General features: G+C 32.5%; 1 protein-coding gene across 1 annotated transcript; it reads left to right on the top strand.

Moving 5' to 3' along the window:
• Window positions 1-420: 420 nt before the first annotated feature.
• Window positions 421-14,046, top strand: LOC105326916 (kielin/chordin-like protein). The gene is made up of 10 exons (XM_066084879.1): window positions 421-468; window positions 848-893; window positions 1,006-1,122; window positions 1,444-1,566; window positions 1,899-2,024; window positions 3,700-3,770; window positions 12,865-12,910; window positions 13,017-13,133; window positions 13,454-13,576; window positions 13,910-14,046. Exons 1-10 carry the CDS (start codon window positions 421-423, stop codon window positions 14,044-14,046), a joined length of 954 nt encoding a protein of 317 aa, XP_065940951.1.
• The last annotated feature ends 6,512 nt before the right edge of the window (window positions 14,047-20,558 follow it).

Genomic DNA, 20,558 nt, shown 5'->3' with positions numbered 1-20,558 from the left:
AAACTGACATGGCTTATATCTTCAAGACCCAGTTAATAAAATAAAAATTCAGAATAAATACGGACTGCACAAACAATCATGATTATGTCAAACTCAAATTTTCTTATCAGAAAATAAGATTTTTGTCCTTTTATGTTTTAGATATGAAAAAAAGTGCGAGTGCGCAATCATTACAGTCTTTTGCACTTCGTCAAATCAAGTACACTGGGTTTTTTAAAACCATATTTATTAAATTATGAGGTGACATGCAATTTTTTTTATGAAAGTAAAATGTCAAGTACGGTAACATTGCTTAGTTATTGTCTAATTAAAATCCAAAACTTGCTTATAGGTACCGTCAAAATAATCCTGAATAATTAGTTTTCTATAAAACCTCCAGTCTTACAGCGGTTCTATACCAGTCTGACACAGTCTGTTAAGATGGAAGGAAAACTTCTTCTCGTTCTCCTGTTTGTTGCTTCTGTCGCTGTAAGTTTTTTTTATGTATATTTTTACCTAGAATATTACTTGCTGTTTACCTAATGTATAAGTTGCAACTCTTGAACAGTCTTAATTGTTACATGTATATGATCGTATTCGTTGCTGACACTTTTTTCTAGATCATAGTGATAATATAATGCAGTTATTACATCTTAAATATATACTTCTGATGGATTGTTAGCGTTTATTGATAAAGCATAGCAGCGACAAATATTGTTTTATAGTTGTTGATCTACCTTTACAACTATAAAATACCTTTCTATATTCGATAATCTAAATATAAAGCATACATGTGCAAACAGCTTTTACGTGTACGTTTTAGACACGGGCATACTATCAATAATTGTTTTAAACTCTCTGTTTGCAGGCTAGTGGAAAGTACAGGCCTAATTACAAACCTAATCCACCACCAGGTAACTGATTCAAGATACTTCGAGTCATTATACACTGTATCAGCACAATTTATTTATTCTAGGTAAATAAAATCTTACTTTTATAAATGATTTTGTTATTCTTTAATTACAGTATGTACCTACGAAGGAAAGACATACAATGTGGGACAGAAGTTCCCTGCTGGAGATGACTGCAACACTTGTACCTGTAAATCTGGAGGACGCGTGTCTTGTTCAAAAAAAACCTGCTGTAAGTTATCGCAATATCAAAAGCTAATCCTTTAATGTAATGGAGAATTATTTTATCGTTAAGGTTTGGGTTTGAAGTCCTAAGTAATCTGGAGATATCGGTATGAAATTGATATTTTTATTATAAAAAAGATACAGGTTTCATTAAGGAATAATAGTTTATTAGATATAGATACATTTATTATCAAAGATATTCATGTATAACACTAACAGTTGTTGCATTTTTTGAAAATAAATTTCATGTTTGTCATTTTTAAAAGTAATGTTCAGTTTTGAATATTTTGTTTTCTATTCTGATACCAATAAACGTAACTGTTTGTAGTCTGTGACTACAACGGAGAGGAATACAAGGTTGGACAGAAGTTTCCCGCTGACGATGGCTGTAACCAGTGTTCATGTAAATCTAATGGACGTGTGTGGTGCTCTAAGAAGGCCTGTATCACAAGTAAGTAAAATGTCAGCTCACAGTTAGAAAAAAAAGAAGACAATTGTCATGATATGAAACGAGTTAAAACTAAATTCCTCTTTAAACGCAAAGATTTATCTACGTTCAATTGCGAAATGCAACCCTTGAAAAATCTACGTCCTTCCTTTTTTAGACAGTACAATCAATGTTGCACAATATTAAAAAAAAAGGTTATTATTTACAATGTATATTTCAGTAACCTGATACAAAGCGAAGGACCTGCCAAATTAATATTTAGTTAAAGTATATACAGTTAAAAACAAAATCACTTTTAGCTTATTAATACTTTAAACTGTCTTTGTCTTTTGTAGCCTGTAAATATAACGGCCAGAAATACAAGGTAGGCCAGAAATTCCCTAAAGGAGACGGATGTAACACCTGTCGCTGTAAGTCTAACGGAAGTGTGTCCTGCACCAGCAAGTACTGTCCTCCTCCAAGTTACAAATAGTAAAACCATACACGACAGAGAGATATAACCCAAGTAAGTTGTAATGTTTTGCATAGTCCAAACCCCAATCTGTTGAGCAGAAAAAGTGTTTGTTTTATTTTTGTTGTGCAAATCAAGAACTGATATTGAAGTTATTTCTTATTTTTCTTTTAGTTGAACGAATTGCCTGTCCTACAACGAGCTGTGTTTATATTTTATATGTATTATTAATATATGAAAACTGTATTGAAAATAAATTATCAATGCTTCATTACAAAGTTGTTTATTCTTTAGTTTGATTGAAATGTTCATATATCAATGTACGATGTCCCTATTTTTATGTAATAAAAAACAAGAAAAAAAACAAACAAACAAAAAAGCATAAAGGAAAAAAATAACAAATACTGAGTCAGTTGGAAAAAAACGTTTGTGTCTAATTTAGGTAAAGTGATCGTGAGTCGGACACCCTTCGTTTTATTAAAGTTATGCAGATCATATACTATTGCACACACTCTTGTAAGGGGTGTTGTCCGAAAGATCTCGAAATTGTCTATCATAGTTTGCCTGGATCGCCTCGGTATTTTACCTTACAAAACATTCGTTAGCGATAAACTTCTAAAAATAAAATTCGCTCGTGAGTCGGACACATTTGATATTGAGTCGGACATTCATAAAATACGGTCAACGGTAATTTTTCAATGCACATATACACACATTTCATCATAATAATCCAGGAAGATCAATGATTTATAAGTTATTTTTTACATGCAACATTTATTTCTCCTTAAATCAAGGTTTATAACCAAAAACGTACATGTAAATAGAGTAAAAAATTCGGAATGAGCGTTGGGGGTGGGAGTAACAGCATGAATTGACTGATAAAAGGGGAAACCAAACCATTCATTTCGATAGATCAGGACTATATAATAGTAAATTTAAATTTAGATCCTTTAGAGCTCGTTTAAAAATACCGTCGATTTTACCACTAAGTGAGAGTTGCTCGTGACGAGAGAGAGAGAGAGAGAGAGAGAGAGAGAGAGAGAGAGAGAGAGAGAGAGAGATGAAGTAAATGTACATGTAAGTAAAGTATTCAGGAAAACAATATGTAAACATCATTTGTCACCAAGTGCATTGGGAAAATCGACGTTATTTTAAAACGAGCTCTAATAGCATAACAATTTAGGATTTTGTATGACCATTTTCTTTTCCTCGAAGTTCAGCGCGTACGCAAGGGGCATTTGTCTGTAAAAGTTCACCATTCAAGACGAAACTCTGAAATCTTATGGACTTGGTTGTAATATTGTTCAGGTATGTTTTAAATACATTATGGATATTTATTCAAACTTAAGTGTAGTTTATTGATATATATTTCAGCAAAACCAACGTCATCAGTAAAACTATTTATTGTCATTGAGCTGCGATTGATACATTTTCAAAATAATGCTATTTCAATTGTTTGCTTGGAACTTTCAAAGTAAGTCTTGAAGTTCAGTGTGTCTCTTTTTAGGATTCGTTTTGGTTGCCTTTTTTAATAATTTTCTCGGAACGTTTTCTTTCACGCTCTAAGCGTTTTTGTTGTTTAATTTCTTCTTGTTTAATTTTAAACGCTGCTGCTTCTTTTTTCTGGTGAATAACTTCGTCGGCAGTAATAACAAAGTACTCCGTCTTCTTTGTTTTCTTTACAGGTGGACGAGAAGGCAGTGGATACATTTTGTTAGAAAAAGCAGAAGAGTCACTTGAGACAGGAAGTAAAGTGGTCGGTACCTGAATGTTTGCGGATATAGGAGGGGAGTTAAGTAAAGATGAAGTATTAACTTTGCCGGAATATTGATGGACTTGCTGGGTATAATGTTTCCAGCTCTGGTACAGCAAATCATTGTTCAACCTTGTATTTATTCCAGACAAGAGTGCTGCATTAAATTGCAACTTCGAGTGCCTCATGCGGGGTACATTTACTACATGAGCTAGTATCAAGACCTTGAACATTGTCTACTTCGAGACTGGTTAAATCGGAGTTTACAAGCAACCCTTCAAGTGGGTCGTATAGTAACGGTAAAGTAGCTTCCCCTTCAACATTGAAAGGAAGTGAAAGAAAAACAGACGATATGGTCTCAGAGAGAGGGTTTAAAGAAACGCTCGTGATAACCTGGGAAGGTTGGTCTACAGAAGAAACAGACTGAAAAGACAGGTTATGAACTGAAACTGAGAGAGAACTGGATGGTAACAAAAAAGTGCTAGAATTTGCGCTACTTGGTGGGGATGGTGCCGTTTCCACCCTTGGAACACTAATTTCACTGTGACAAAAGGCTTCATTTGGTATAGCACTCGTTGCAGCAAACCCATTTTTTATTGTCGCAGGAGTAAGGGCTGCTCCCCATGCGACATTGAACAGGCGAAGAAATTGCATATGTCCGACAGCCACACCCGTTCCTTTGGTGAAGTTGTCTATGACAGTGTTCCAGTGACTTTTAAGCGATTTAAAGACTGTTCTGTCAAACGGTTTGGTCCAGTTACTGGTATGACTGGGAAGTTCAACGACAATTATATCGTTCTGCTTTGCCAATTCAACAAACTCTACATTATTGTGTGAACCGTGGCCGTCACAAATTAGAACTTGTGGCCGAGCTGGACCTACGTTTTTTAAGAAAGTGTCGGTGAACCAAAGCCTAGCGATGCCATCTTTGGTCCACCCTGAATCTGATACTGAGAAGTTTGATCCTCTCAAAGACTATTGCCTCTAAGTCATTACCTTCCAACTTCCTTTTTGTTTTTCCGGGAATTACAAAGTGAGGTGGAAGGTAATCACCATTTGCATTCCTGCATGCAATGACGGTAACTAGTTCTCGAGACATGGACACCTTCCCAATGAACCGTTTTGGCCCCTTTTCTGGCCAAAACTTTATTAGGTTTATGGGACATAGTAATCCCCGTCTCATCCATATTCCAAATCCTCCGCGAAGGATGATCTTTAAGGTTTGGGGACTGGATGATGTTTCTAATTTCATGGAAATAGCAAGCCATGCGTTGTCTTGTCATGGCATCGAATCGCACGGATGCAGTTGCTTCTGGAGACCTTAACGAAAATGTGTCGTGTCTGGCCTTAAATCGGCAACACCACATGTCAGAGGGTTTGCCATGTTTGAATCGTAGACCCCTTGATTCTGCCATAGCTCCCGCAGACCTTAAAAAAATAGACTTTGAAAAGCCGATTCCCAACTGTGATCTATTTATAGCACAGTCTATCATTTGGTTTTCATCTGTTCCACTCAAGACTGGTTTGCTTCCCCATTTACTTCCTTCGGTGACCTTCCATGTAAGCCGATCGCTAATGGTAGATTTTTGGACCTTATATTTCGCGGCAGCTTTCCTGATTGAAAGCTTACTGTTTCTGACATCGGCGACAACTGCTGAAATGGCTTCTTCCGTAAACTGTTTAGGCCCTGGCATTATTCTGATAAAATAAATAAAAAAAACCTCTAGAGTGGTTCTAAAAACAATCTACTTAATGCAACAACATGTCAAATAATCGTATAGATCGTTGATAAAACATGAATCTAAAGAATATTTCAGGTTATTTTGTAATTTTCTATAAAGTGTATTTATTCTTTTCTTTGATTTCTTTAGAAAACTACTCTCTCATAGTGTTCAGTGATGTTTCTAATCAAACTGATGTTGCTTTCACTAAACTTAAAGCCAAAGGAAATGTTTTGCATCGGTCCTTTCTTTTTGGAAAATTTGTTGATATGCTGTTTTGCTTTCAGGTAACAAGGACCATTAATCAATTTATCTTTGAATGATCTGTAAAGCACAGAACTGTCTTCGCGCTGGAAGTATGCGACCCGTCTTGTACAATCAATATCTTCAAAAATGGCTATGGCACAATTGTCCTTAGGGTTGTCCTCTTCCCACTTACAATAATGGACAACTTCCAATCGGATCTCGTGCGATCCCCAATGATGCATGCAAACAGCATATATATTTCTGACCATAACGTTTTTCATAGTTGAGGTAGATCTAGTAAAAAATAAGACTTGATATTAAATTTTTTTGCCGTTTGATTTAAAAATAAGATATTAATGAATTTTATCGCCTATTCATGATTTTCAACTCCATTAAATATTGTTATTTTCGGAAATATTGGAATTTCGAATCATTTAGAAAGTCTTGTTTTAAATATTTGATGTTGAATTATTTAACATTCCTTGAAGAAAATACAGGCTTGTATCCCCAATAAAAATTGTTAATTTTTATCTACAAATTCCAGTAAAAATATTCGTCGTTTGGTTGAATAATTCAATTAAAAGATCGCGATCGCGCCTATGATATATACATATTCTACATTTTTTAAACAAACTTGAAGGCTACTTTATATCGTGGGAAAAATAAATTATTTCAAAGATCTATATGATGATTTAACATGTTTTCTAAAATGACATTGAGTCGGACATGTCCGACTCATGATCAAATTAATGACTTTTACTGTCCGACACCATATCAATTATGACTTGTGTTTGTAAAGTTAAATTTCAAAAAATTGCTCCTTATAAAGCAATGATTTTACACTATGTTTTCATTCAATAAACTTCATTTTATCGTTTGAAACTGTTTTTTGAATATATATGTTCTTCTGTATAATGAAAATAGCTTTGCAAATATGTTTGTTATTTTAAAAACTTACCAAATTCTTCTTCAATATTCCCTCCTTGAAACAATCGAAAGGTCATGTGATGAAGAGACCGGAAAATTGATATCGAACAAAGAAAGATAACTCCAAACAAATTCAAATATTTTGTATAATTTATTTTAGATCTGAAAACAAAAATTCAACAAGAAAGGGGAATAATTCGGCATGAAAGTTGTCCGACTTCAGATCGGTCCGTCTTTTGATCACTTTTATATTCGCAGATCATTTCATTTTAATATTTCGATTAGCCCGATTTGTTAAAATTCAGATCGATTTTTCAGAAACCATGTTTATAAAGAGTTAAAGCGTTGGTGTTTTCTTGCATGTATGTATCGCACGCTTAATATATGTAGCTTCCCATGCGCAGCCAATCTAAACCTCTAGATCAGACCAAATAAAGAAATGTTAAAAAACACCAGGGTTCTGGCAGACAAGTTTATTGTGTCTATTGCAAAGTTGAAAAAATAACAGAAATACATAAATCGGAATTATGGAAGTGTCACAAAATCAACAATAAATTTGAAACATACGTATAACATATGTGAAATATGTGATAGGAGCTGTGATTGGGATAAGCATCGCATTCCTTTGCTTGTGATTAGAATATAAGAAACAAGTCAGTAGAGTGTTGTTGTGTGGTTTACAATATACTAAACTTAAGTTCCACTGTTATGTAGACTGACGATCCCCAGATGAAAATGCCATAAATTTGATCCAACGACATTAATCTGATACTCTCTCGAACTATTTTTGAACAAGAAGAAGTATTTGATTATATTTATTCAATTCTAACATGAACAAAAGCTTAATATAACGTTTTTGAAAGGTTCAGTGACGCTTACATTTAGTGCAAAAAATAACAGTAAACAATTTCCTCTACACATTATGATAAACATTTCGAAATCAATTTTGTGCTTTCATTTCAAAAAACTCTGATACGTGTCCAATCATATACACAAGATAACATGTTTAAAACTTACATCGTGGCACCAATAATCAATCTTCCAAAAATATGTGACCATGCTCGTAGAAACAGAAACATGTGGTACGACAAACAAATGTGGAATGCACTAACTATCTAAAATAACCCCAAAAGTATGGGTGAACTTATTGCCTCAGCATCAAGATAAAAAATAATGCATGTAACGTTACAACATTTTAAATTAGAATAGAGTACTCATTCAAAGCATATTACATTGAAAAACAGTGAATTTTGTACCTATTAAGATTGCATTTTATTTGAAAAGTAGTTCTTTTCTTTTAACTAATATTATCGAAATTTCTTTTTTCTAATTTGATTGTAAAATGAAAACATACTCAAACAACTCCTTTCAATGACAAACATATATGAACATCATCAGAATTACTGTAAACCAACTTTTATTTGCGACAACTTTATCTTGCAAGTTTTCTTATATAAAAACGTTTGCAGCGACACATTTTAGCGACAAGGTATTATCAACACAAGTGTTGTTATTACCACATATAAAACGTAATGGATCGCGGCGAGAAATATTTGTGATGACGAGACCCTTGCAAAACGTTTCTAGCACTGGAATAAAAGTTGTTCTACAGTATTTCTCTTTGGAAAAAAACAAATCATGGCATATAACACACATCATGGGCATGTTTACAAAAAGATTCCGTTTCGTTTCCTTCCCGATTGAATAGCACTTTGTGCATTGGTAATAAAGAACAGAAATCTTAGAAATATAATTGAGCAGAATCATATAAACAGGCTCATTTTTGATTCGCAAAAACATGACTATTTAAAAGTCGTTATAGGGTTATATCCACCTCGACGTCGGGGGCGGCTTTTGATATAAGGATAAAAACCGCGGTGCACTTTAATGTCAAGTTTGTTTTGTAAAAACATATAGTTTTTATGATGAAAAATGACAATAAAAAACTGTCAACCATTTCAAAATCCATAAAACGAAATTCAAATCCAGAGCAGAGCAACTCTACCTAAAAAGAGAGAGGTAGGATTAGGTGCCTAATAGGAGTGATCATCCTCTGCTGACCGGTCTTCTCTTTTAAATATGGCTTAATTGACTGAGGAAACTTCTGCAATGTCTTTTGTTATACTCATTCTTGACATGATGTTTTACTCGTTCTTTTTTGTACTTCATTAGCAAAGAAATTTAAAAAAAGATACCATGTTTATAATGTTTCGTGATACCCTTCGTAATTAATTTCTTTGTGGTTTTTGCTATTTGTAACATTGATTTTATCACTTGGTTCTATTCTAGTAACATCACCGAACTTTCAATATAAGTAACCGTGTATGAGAAAGTAGTTTCCAGATTTATTCCTATGCAATTTGTGAGTAACATTTATTATGTGTAGGTACAAACACACTATATATACGCACACTTTTTATATTAATACTATCCAAACGTTTATAATATGTCAAACACTACATTTGTCGTCGCACGGCAATGCCTGTGGTAAACATTACCTTGCTTTTTTCCCCTACAAATTAATTTATCACTGTATGATATTAACACATTATATTAAGAACAAGCAGTATTACACTTAAGTTACCAAGCCTTCAAAAAATATCAAACATCAGATTTATCTAAAACACTTAGGGTTTAGCTGTTATAAAGTTGTTTTTAACACTTAAAAAACTCTTGAAAAGAAACTTGCAAATATCTAATGAACTCCTGCAATTCTGCTAAAATTCTTTTTTGCAATAATTTTATTAAACTAAAGTATTTTTTTCTTGTAACTTTCATTCAAGTGAAAGCAGTAAGCAGCCTTAATATCAAATAGCAATCAATGCATTTGCATTTTCCAATAAATTAAGTGTTATAAATATACTTTTAAGGTCACCTGAAAACTTCAAGGCTGATTGTTACTATTTTTGTTCTGAGGCATCTCTATAATAAGAAGAATCTAAATTAATGGTTCTACCACCCCCGGGGGCGCCACAGTTGGGCCCAAATATGCAAAAAAGCCAAATTTTGAGAAAAAAAAATTCTCTTCTCCCACACATGTGAGGAAATAATAAGTAGTTTTTATGTCAATGAAGCTCACTACCAAAATTGTAAAATTCATGGCCCCTGGGTCAGGGGTTCAGGCTCAAGGGTATGCCCATGTAGCAAAAATGTATCAAATCTTAGAAAATCTCCTTCTCTACTCCCATATATGTTTGTTAAAAACTAAATGCATGATTATGATGTCCATAAGGCCGTCTACCAAAATTGTAAAATTCATGAATCCTGAGTCAGGGGTTTAGGCTTAGGGTAAGGCCAATATGGCCATATAGTAAACATGTATTAAATCTTAGAAAATCTTCCTCTCTACTCCCATATATATTTGTTAAAAATTAAATGCATGATTATAATGCCCATGAGGCCCTCTACCAAAATTGTGAAATTCACGGCCCTTGGGTCAGGACATTGGGGGGGGGGGGAGCAATAAAGTGTTAATGCATATAATGTTTAAAACTTCAGTCTCTTCTCTTTTCTCACACAACTATATAAAAAAACTGACTTTTAATTATGCTTACCATGAAATCCTTTACTGAAATTCTAATCTCCATGTCCCCTGGAGTATGGGTTTTGACTCTAGGGCACGGCCAAAATGGATGTATAGGTGTTAATCCACATAATGTTAAAAAAAATATCCTCTTTAGTCCCAAACATCTGAAAGGAAAACTGAATTCATAATTTTGTAGACCAGATTTTAAAATGTTCACCAAAATTATAGATTCTATAGTTCTTTTTAAAAGATTTTAGTAAGGGAATTGGTCGTCATTACAAATTAATAATTTTTCTACTCCAGAATAAAACCTAATTAAATGCATGTATGAGATTCTTCGACAATTTTGTGTATTGGTTATATGCTACTCAGGTGATTGTTAAAGCCTATTGGCCTCTTGTTTTTAAGGTAATCAATTCGTGTATTTTTGAATAATGTGATTATTGTGTACGTAAAAACTTTGCAAAGAACGCATTGACATTTTCAAAAGATGATTTGAAACTGCCGCATAAGGGGATGACGTTTTCAAAGGTAAATAAGTCACATCTTCAAACTTTAACAAGATGATATAAATTTAACATATACATTTAGATTAATTTATGTTATTCTTTTAAATCAAAGACATGTACTTTAAGTATTCTGATTACTTCACTAAACATTAGACACGTGCGTTAATGTTAGTATCAGACTAATCAGCAAGTACTTTAAATGATAAAGGCTTTGAATAAATTCATCTTCTTTTGTAGTTCTAGTAAAATCTTTAACCTTAAAAATCGCATTTTTGTCGACAAAATGACCCTCAATGTCAAAGCTTCATCCTGCACTATGCATTGAAAAAGGATAAGAAAATTCGAAAACTAAACTGCTTTGATAGATTTTTTTTTTGTTAAAAGATTTTCTTTTCATAAAAGTAAATCTAAATATTGTATGATTTTAGGATTTTTTTATTAACCGCATTTTGTTTAGATTCCCTAAATAGTCAACGATTTTTATAATATTTTTGCATGATATGGCCTTTTTTAACATAAAGAATGCCCATATGTCAAAATCATATTCAGTTTACCTAAAAGCTAAAACAAAGCACAGACATCTTTTTGACATTTAAAATTCATATAAATGGACCAATTATGTACTTATATTAACAATAAAGAAATGGGCCAGAAATGAAAAACACAAACTTTTTTTAATATACGAGTGCTTTTTCGTCGAATTTGAATGTATTGCCACTTATTTTTGCACAGTAATGGAATTAAGAAAAGACATTTTTCAGGTCCCATAATGATTGGTTTAAAAAATGGTTGGACACTTGAAATTTAAAGCAATGTCCTAATTCACCCGGATAGTATGGTTATAGGGCTCAAAGCTATCATCTAAAAAAATATTCTCCAAATTTACAAGTGATTGTTGTACTTGCAACAAATATTTTGTTTACAATGCATACACCGAGCAATCTCTTTCCCCTTTCAAACGAAAAACGAATCTGAATCCTTCATCTAGTTCTGAAGAAACTGACACGGCTGATCTTTACAAGACTCAGTTAAGGCAGTTTATTAATCAAAAATTGTTATAAAATCGCCACAAGCTTCAGAATAAATACGGAATGCACAAAAAATCATGATTATGTCAGACTCAAATTTTCTTATCAAACAATAAGGTTTTTTGTCCTTTTATGTTTTAGATATGAAAAAAAGGCTCAAATACAAAATCATTCCAGTCTTTTGAACTGCGTAAAATCCAGTACACTGGATTATTTTTTAAATCATTAAAATAATGAGGTGACATGCAATTTTTTTTATGAAGGTAGAATGTCAATTACGATAAAATTGCTTAGTTATTGTCTAATTAAAATCCAAAACTTGCTAAAAGGTACCGTCAAAATAATGCTGAATAATTAGTTTTCTATAAAACTCCCCGTCTTACAGCAATTCTATACCAGTCTGACACAGTCTGTTAAGATGGAGGGAAAACTTCTTCTCGTTCTCCTGTTTGTTGCTTCTGTCGCTGTAAGTTTATTTATATATTTTTTTTTACCTAGAATATTACTTGCTGTTTACCTAATATATTAGTTGCAACACTTGGACAGTCTTAATTGTTACATGTATATTATCGTATTCGTTGCTGACACTTCTTTTTAGATCATAGTGATAATATGATGCGATTATTCCATCTTAAATTAATACGACAGAAGCAATAGAAAGAATATACTTTAAAAACACTATATCTAGAGTGAACGATAGGCGGAATATAATTCATCAACAAGTTAGCGTGGATTTTATCGCGTGCATTTCTGAACTTACCTACATGTACTCATCTACTTATATATTTCACATCTGGCGAGGTATCTGATTTAGCGCAGGTTGTTTTCCGCCAAAAAAGCTTAATAGCATACACAACCAAATCTAGGAGGTTTCCATTCTCGACGATTAGTTTTTCATTTGTTTACAATTCGAAGTCCCTTTTTTATTTACGCCCTATGATTTGTATATACTTCTGATGGATTGTTAGCGTTTATTGATTAAGCATAGCAGCGACAAGTATTGTTTTAAAGTTGTTTATCTACCTTTTACAACTATAAAATACCAAAAAAATATAAAGCATAGATGTGCGAACCGCTTTTACGTGTACGTTTTAGACCAAGGCGTATTAGCAATAATTATATTAAACTCTCCGTTTGCAGGCTAGTGGAAAGTATAGGCCTAATTACAGACCTAATCCACCACGAGGTACTGATTAAGAATACTTTTTGTCAATTTATCAACACAATTCTTTTATTGGAGAAATAAATAAAAGCTTAGTTTTATAAATGATTGTCTTATTTCTTCACTGCAGGATGTACCTACGAAGGAAAGACATACAATGTGGGACAGAAGTTCCCTGCTGGAGATGACTGCAACACTTGTACCTGTAAATCTGGAGGACGCGTGTCTTGTTCAAAGAAAACCTGCTGTAAGTTATCGCAATATCAAAGCTAATCCTTTAATGTAATGGAGAATGTATTTTATCATTAAGGTTTAGGTTTGAAGTCCTAAGTAATCTGGAGATATCGGTATGAAATTGATATTTTTATCATAAAAAGGATATAGGTTTCACTAAGGAATAATAGTTTATTTGATATAGATACATTTATTATCAAAGATTTTCATGTATAAAACTAATAGTTGTTGCATTTTTTGAAAATAAATTTCATGTTTGTCTTTTTCAAAGTTATGTTCAGTTTATAAGATTGTGTTTTCTATTCTGATACCAATGAACGTAACTGTTTGTAGTCTGTGACTACAACGGACAGAAATACAAGGTTGGACAGAAGTTCCCCGCTGACGATGGCTGTAACCAGTGTACATGTGGATCTAACGGCCGTGTGTGGTGTTCCAAGAAGACCTGTATCACAAGTAAGTAAAATGTCAGCTCACAGTTTGAGAAAAGAAAATAATTATCACGATATGAAACGATATAAACTAAGTTCCTCTTTAAACACGAAGACTTATCTACGTTCAGTTGCGAAATGCAACCCTTAAAAAATCTACGTCCTGGCTTTTTCAGACTGTACAATCAATGTTGCATAAAACAAAATGAAAACAAAAGTTATTATTTACAACGTATATTTCAGTAACCCGATACAAAACGAAGGACCTGCTAAATTAATATTTAGTTAAAGTATATAAAGTTTAAAACAAAATCACGTTTAGCTTATTAATACTTAAAACTGTCTTTGTCTTTTGTAGCTTGTAAATATAACGGTCAGAAATACAAGGTAGGACAGAAATTCCCTAAAGGAGACGGATGTAACACCTGTCGCTGTAAGTCTAACGGAAGTGTGTCCTGCTCCAACAAGTATTGTCCTCCTCCAAGTTACAACTAATAAATCCATACACGACAGAGAAAAATAACCGATGTAAGTTGTTGTTATGTTTTTACAAAGTACAAACCCCAAAGGAGACAACACTATGTTCTGTACAGTCCAAGCCTTAACTCAGTTGAGCAGAGAAATTGTTTTATCAATGTTCGTTTGATTTTTGTTGTGCAAATCAACAACTGATATTTAAGTTATTTCTCATTTCTCTTTTAGTTGAACGAAAGGCCTGTCCTACAACGAGCTGTGTTAATATTTTAATGCATTATTAATATATGAAAATTGTATTGAAAATAAATTATCAATGCCTCATTACAAAGTTGTTTATTCTTTGGTTTAATTGAAATATTTATATATCAATGTTCCTAATTACTGACGTTCTGTTTTGCAAAACAAAAATATTAAAAAGAACAACAAAGAACCGAACAAACAAAAAACAATTTCCAAAAATAAAATAAGAAACGCTGAGTCACTTAAAAAGGTTCGTTTTTGTTTTATTGACAATCCTTCTATATTCTCAGATCATGTCAGTTTCATATTTCGACTGGCACAGTTTGTTGATATTTGGATCAATTATTCATAAACCGTGTTTTAAAAAGAGTAAGAGCGTTGGAGTTTTCTTGCTTGTGTTTATCGCACGCTTGATATATGTAGCTGCCCATGCGCAGCCAAACTAAACCTCTATATCAGACCAAGTCAAAAAAAATGTTCAAAAACACCAGGATTATGGCAGAGAAGTTTATTGTGTCTAGTGCAAAGTTGTAAAAATTGACACAAATACATAAACAGGAATTACAGAAATGTAACAAAATCATCAATAAATTTGAAACATACGTGTAACATATGTGAAATATGTGATAGGAGCTGTGAATAGGATAAGCATCGCATTGCTTTGCTTGTGACTAGAATATAAGACACAAGTCAGTAGAATACTGTTATGTTGTTAACACTATACAATACTTAAAGCTGACATGAATTCATAAATACGCATTATTTCCCTTTTTTCTCCGACTACCACCATATTAGTTGTCGATTTCTATTGTTCTGCTCATCGCTACACGTTACCTTGGACGAAAAGAAGTGTAGAAACACTTTTAGAACCAAAGTAATATGACAAACACTTCACTGGCAACGCATGACGAATGACGAAACAGGACAGAACGAAATCCAGCCACATATACTTCAAAAATCCTCGATAAGTGTAGACCGTTTTCCTGTGTATATTATAATATCGCATATGCGCAAACTTCACAGTGTGGCAGATCGAGCAATGTCAATGATTGCGTGGATTTTAGAAACGGAGCGTTTTTGTAGGAACGGATGGAAACGATGTAACGTTGTTACTTTCTTGGATTGACTATCATTTAGTTTGTTGGATGTACTACCTCCGGGGTTTTAAAAATGATGCAGACGTTATGCATTCTGTATGAGCGACACACGTGTTCGATGTGCATGCGAAGTAAGACAGCACTATCTGTGCAAAATATTACGGGTACCTTGGAAATTCTTTCAAAGAATAAATATATTTTATATTTTATTTATTGCTGTTTCCTTTATTTATTACAAACAATTTACTACATTGTTTAGTTCATGCATTTTGAAGTCCGTGCAACCTGAATGCCTCGATCAGAAAGCAACCGACCATAACTTTCTCAACCGGTATATATACCCCAGTGACAGTAGAGGAACGATCAGAATTAAAATGGCGACCAAATGCTTTTATGAATTCTAGTCAGCTTTAAGATCCAGTGTTATGTAGACTGACGATCGACAAAATAAAATGCAATAAATTTGATCCAGCAACATCAATCTCATACTCTCCAAAACTTTCATTGAACAAGAGGCAGTATTTCATTATATTTATTCAATTCTGTCATAAACAAAAGCTTAATATAACGTTTTTATGAAAGGTTCAGTGACGCTAACATTTAGTGCAAAAAAATAACAGTAAACAATTTCCTCTACATAACAATAAAAATTTCGAAATCAATTTTGTGTTTTTATTTCAATAATTCTGATACGTGTCCAATCATATACACAAGATAGCGGGTTTAAAACTGACATCGTAGCACCGATAACTTATCTACCAAACCCAGGCGACCATGCTCGTAGAAACAGAAACAAATTTGATATGCACTAATTATCTAAAATAACCCCAAAATTATTGGTGCGCTAATTGCCGCAGCATCAGAGAAATACATCAAGATACAAAATAATGCATGTAACGTGACAACATTTTAAATTTAAACAGAATACTCCTTCAGAGCATATAACATTGAAAACCGGTGAATTTCGTACTGATTAAGATTACATTTCATTGATAAAGTAGTCTTTTTCTTTTAACTAATATTATCGAAATTTCTTTTTTTCTAGTTTGATTGTGAAAATAAAAACATACTTTTAAATAATTCCAGAGTGTTTTTGGTGCTGGAACCATTATGACGTCATAATTGATTTGAAGAATCGTTTCCCCGTACTTTACGGCGTTAAAGGAATTATGTAGAAATTTAAACACTTTCTTGACATTCTATGTTAAATCATGGTAAAAGTAATCTAGATACATATATTCAATTTAACATCAATTTAAAGAGGAGGTCAAAAGCTTGTTTAAATCAGATTTTGGAGAGACTGTAGGCATTCCAGATATAGTTCATCAATCAAAAATGGAGAAAACTCGTAAATTGGTTCCTTATTTCTTTCATATTTCATTGAAAATAACTGTTTAAATCTTGATTTTTTATTGTGTTTTCCAAGAATTTTAGCCCCACTACACTCTATCAAACAAAGCTATTTTGATGAAGAATCATTGAAAGAATCTTTATCATAAATTTTATAGACATGTAGTCATCTTTCATTTACTAAATCCTGACGTAAAACAACTCCTTTCAATGACAAAAATATCCGAATTTCATCAGAATTACTGTAAACCAACTTTTATTTGCGACATCTTTATTTTGCAAGTTACCTGATATAAAATCGTTTGCAGCGACACATTTTTGCGACAAGGTATTATCAACAAAAGTGTTGTTATTACCACGTATACTGGTTCGCGGCGAGAAAAATTGGCGACGACGAGGCCCTCGCGAATCTCCAAAAAGTTTCTAGCCCTGGAATAAAAGTTGTTTTACAGTGTTGTATTTTGGGAACAAAAGCAAACAAACACACATCATTGGCATGTTGACAAAAAGATACCGTTTCCTTTCCTTTCCGAATGATTAGCACTTTTTACATTGGTAATAAAGAAAAGAAACTTTAGAATAGAAATTGAGCAAAATCATATACACAGGCTCATTTTTGATTTGCAAAAACATGACTATTTAAAAGTCGTCATACAGTTATATTCGCCTCGACATCGGGGGCGGATTTTTTATGTAAGGATAAAAAATGCAGTGCATTTTAATGTCAAGTTTGTTTTGTAGATAGCTTTTTATAATGAAAAATGACAATAACAAACTGTCAACCATCTAAATATATATAAAATGAAATACAAATTTAAAGCAAAGCAACACAGACCTCTGAAAAGATAGAGGTAGGATCAGGTGACTAGGAAGGGTAAGCATCTTCTGCTGGCCGGTCTTCTCCTTTAAAAATGGTTTACTTGACTGAAGAAACTTCTGCAATGTCTTTTGTTATACTCATTCTTGACATGACGTTTCAATCGTTTTAGAGGGGGTCACGCGTGACACCGTCTATTAGTTTATTGTCAGCCGAATTCTTAAACCGGAAGGCACGCGTAGAACACATGAAATGAGTCTACGCGTAAGAAAATAGTGCAGAAAGTTTTCATGCATTTCAGTAAATATATATTATAAAAACAGGCAATAAATCTTTTTAGGTCCTCTATGTATAAACCAAATTCTATAAAGAAAATAAACAAATAGTTTTAATGATAAAAAATATTCTTGCTCTGATCCAATAGTTGTAGCGATTCTTGGGATCAGTTACATAACTGAATGACAACGCCGTTGACGATTCAGCTGGTGGACGATCTCATTAAACAATATACATGTAAAAGGTTGTAAGTCGATCGAATCGAAAGTAAGGTTCCCAAACGCAATGTGCCATTTTTTAAAAGATATGAATTTTATTTTAACAATCTATCACCTGATTAGTACCAAACTTCATGCCCGAGCCGAAGTTAAAATCTGGACGGGTTATACACAGCAGTCTTATATATTAAATAGGTATTTCAATGGCTTCCAGTCTACTTGCGGTATGATTGCTGTTTATCTCTAATGGAATTTTGTACATAGAAAATAAAAGCAAGTCTGGGTTTGCTTTCTCGTTCATTGACTCTTTAGTTAATTAAACTGGAATTAAATTATGAACAATGAATTGTGAGCAAAATCTTTGTAGATTAAACATTTTGGATGACCAATACATCAAACAATATATACAATCTTATCGATCGAAGAACGTAATTTTTTGTTAATGTAATGAGACATAAGTTTACTCTTTTTTTCAATACTTTATAACGGACAAAACCAGTCACATTCATGATTTAAAAAAATACTTCATCAATATCTTGATGTCTATCATCAGATACTTAGCTGATCTTTCTCCAATCGGTAAATATCTTACACCAATATTAGACCTATGAATTCAGAGATAATGCACGGTTGTTACGTTTTTAATTTTTAATTTACCGTGTGCAGCACATGTATCTCTCTTCATATGGGCATTTTACACACATTATTCACCCATCTTTTTCAGAAAAAGTATCAGGCAATTGCAAAAAGCTGAATTTTAACATCGATTGAAACACCAAATTAAACTCATAATTTTTGGAAGTATATTCGAGGAAAACGTGGACAATTACAAATTCAAGCTTTCAAAACCCCGTCTTTCAGTACTGTCAGTACTTTGATTTATACTTCATTAACAAACAAATTGAAAAAAGATACCAAGTTAACAATGTTTCGTGATTCCCTTTTCGAAATTATTTCCTTGTGGTTTTTGCACATTCTTAACAGTTATTTTATCACTTGGTTCTATTCTACTAACAGCACCGAACTTTCAATAACAGTAACCGTGTATGAGAAAGTAGTTTCCAGGTTTATTCCTAAGCAATTTGTGAGTAACGTTTATTATCTGTAGGTACAAACACACTATATATATGCAAACTTATTAAACTGAATACTATCCAAACGTTCAAAATATATCGGACACTGCATTTGTCGTCTCACGACGATACCTGGGGTTGCCATTTTCTTGTTTTTTATTTTCCAAATCAATTTATCACTGTATGATATTTACATTTTATATCGAACAAGCATTATTAAACTGAAATTAACCAGTCTTTAGAAAGATATCAAACATCACATTTATCTAAAATAGTTAGGATTTAGCGGTTATAAAGTTGTTTTGAACATTTAAAAAAATGTACCAAACGAAACTTGCATACATCAAATAAAAATTGCCTCCTGCAGTTCTGCTTAAAGCAATATGAGCTGTATTTTTTAGAAACATTTTTGCTGCAATAACCTGCTAGTATGCTAAGTTTGCATGTAACTTGAACATTAATGATAAATAAGATTTGAAGAAAAATCATTCGTCAGAATAAAGATTTATCTTGTAGGGAATATATAGCAGTTCAATTTTTGTACAGGACAACAACAAATCAATTTTCCGCCAATAAAGGCTTCTTAATGGATTTTCCTCAAAAATAAGGCTAACAGGAACGGAATTTTAAAAAAAACATGATATTTTTGTCATATAAGAAAAAAAAATCAGCAGAAAATTGCAGGTTATATTGCTTTAAATTCTTTCCTGCATTAATCCTTATTTAACTTATTTTTTTTTCATGTCTTTTTTCGGTTAGGTGTGTTTGGTTTTTTCTGGTAACTTTAGTATAATTGAAAGCAGTAAGAAGCATCAACATTAAATATCAATCGATGCATTTGCATGTACCAATAAATTATGTGTTATGATTATACTTTTGTAAGGTAATATATGTATCTTGTAATTTAAATAATGTAATTATTGTGTACGTGTAAAATCTTTGAATGCAAAGACCATATTTACCTTTGCAAAACATATTACATCTGTATAAAACTGCTGCATAAAGGAATGACGTTTTAAAAGATACAATAAGTGACATATTTAGACCTTAAAAAGGTAATATAAATTCAACACATACACTTTGATTAATTTTTGTTATTTCTAAAATTAAGGACATGTACTTTAAATAATCTGATTACTTTTCAAAATTGTATGTACGTGCGTTAATGTTTATATAAGAATAATGAGCAAGTACTTTAATAGACAAACGCTATGAATAAATTCTTTTTTTTATAGTTGTAATAAAACCTTTCACCTTAAAAATCGCATTTTTATCGAAAATTTGACCCTTCATCTTGTAATATGCATTGAAAAGAAAATACGCATTGATGAATTTTTGTTTTTGAAATATTATTTTTCGATATAAAAGTCAATCTAAATATTGCAAGAATTCAGTTTTGTTTATTAGATTCTGTAAATAGTCATTGATTTTTATAATAATTTTTCAATTTTGGCTTTTT

The sequence above is a fragment of the Magallana gigas genome, chromosome 1, assembly GCF_963853765.1.
Source record: "Magallana gigas chromosome 1, xbMagGiga1.1, whole genome shotgun sequence".
In the NCBI taxonomy this organism is placed as follows: Eukaryota; Metazoa; Mollusca; class Bivalvia; order Ostreida; family Ostreidae; genus Magallana; species Magallana gigas.
The sequence above is the reverse complement of the archived record's forward strand: the minus strand, read 5'-3'. Positions and strand labels throughout refer to the sequence as shown.

What these genes read in the sequence shown, in the direction of transcription:
- LOC105326916 (XM_066084879.1), top strand. Translation starts at nt 421, where the DNA reads ATGGAAGGAAAACTTCTTCTCGTTCTCCTGTTTGTTGCTTCTGTCGCT. An exon ending in TGTTTGTTGCTTCTGTCGCT is followed by an intron (nt 469 to 847) that starts GTAAGTTTTTTT and finishes CTCTGTTTGCAG; the next exon opens with GCTAGTGGAAAGTACAGGCC. An exon ending in CAAGAAGACCTGTATCACAA is followed by an intron (nt 13,577 to 13,909) that starts GTAAGTAAAATG and finishes TGTCTTTTGTAG; the next exon opens with CTTGTAAATATAACGGTCAG.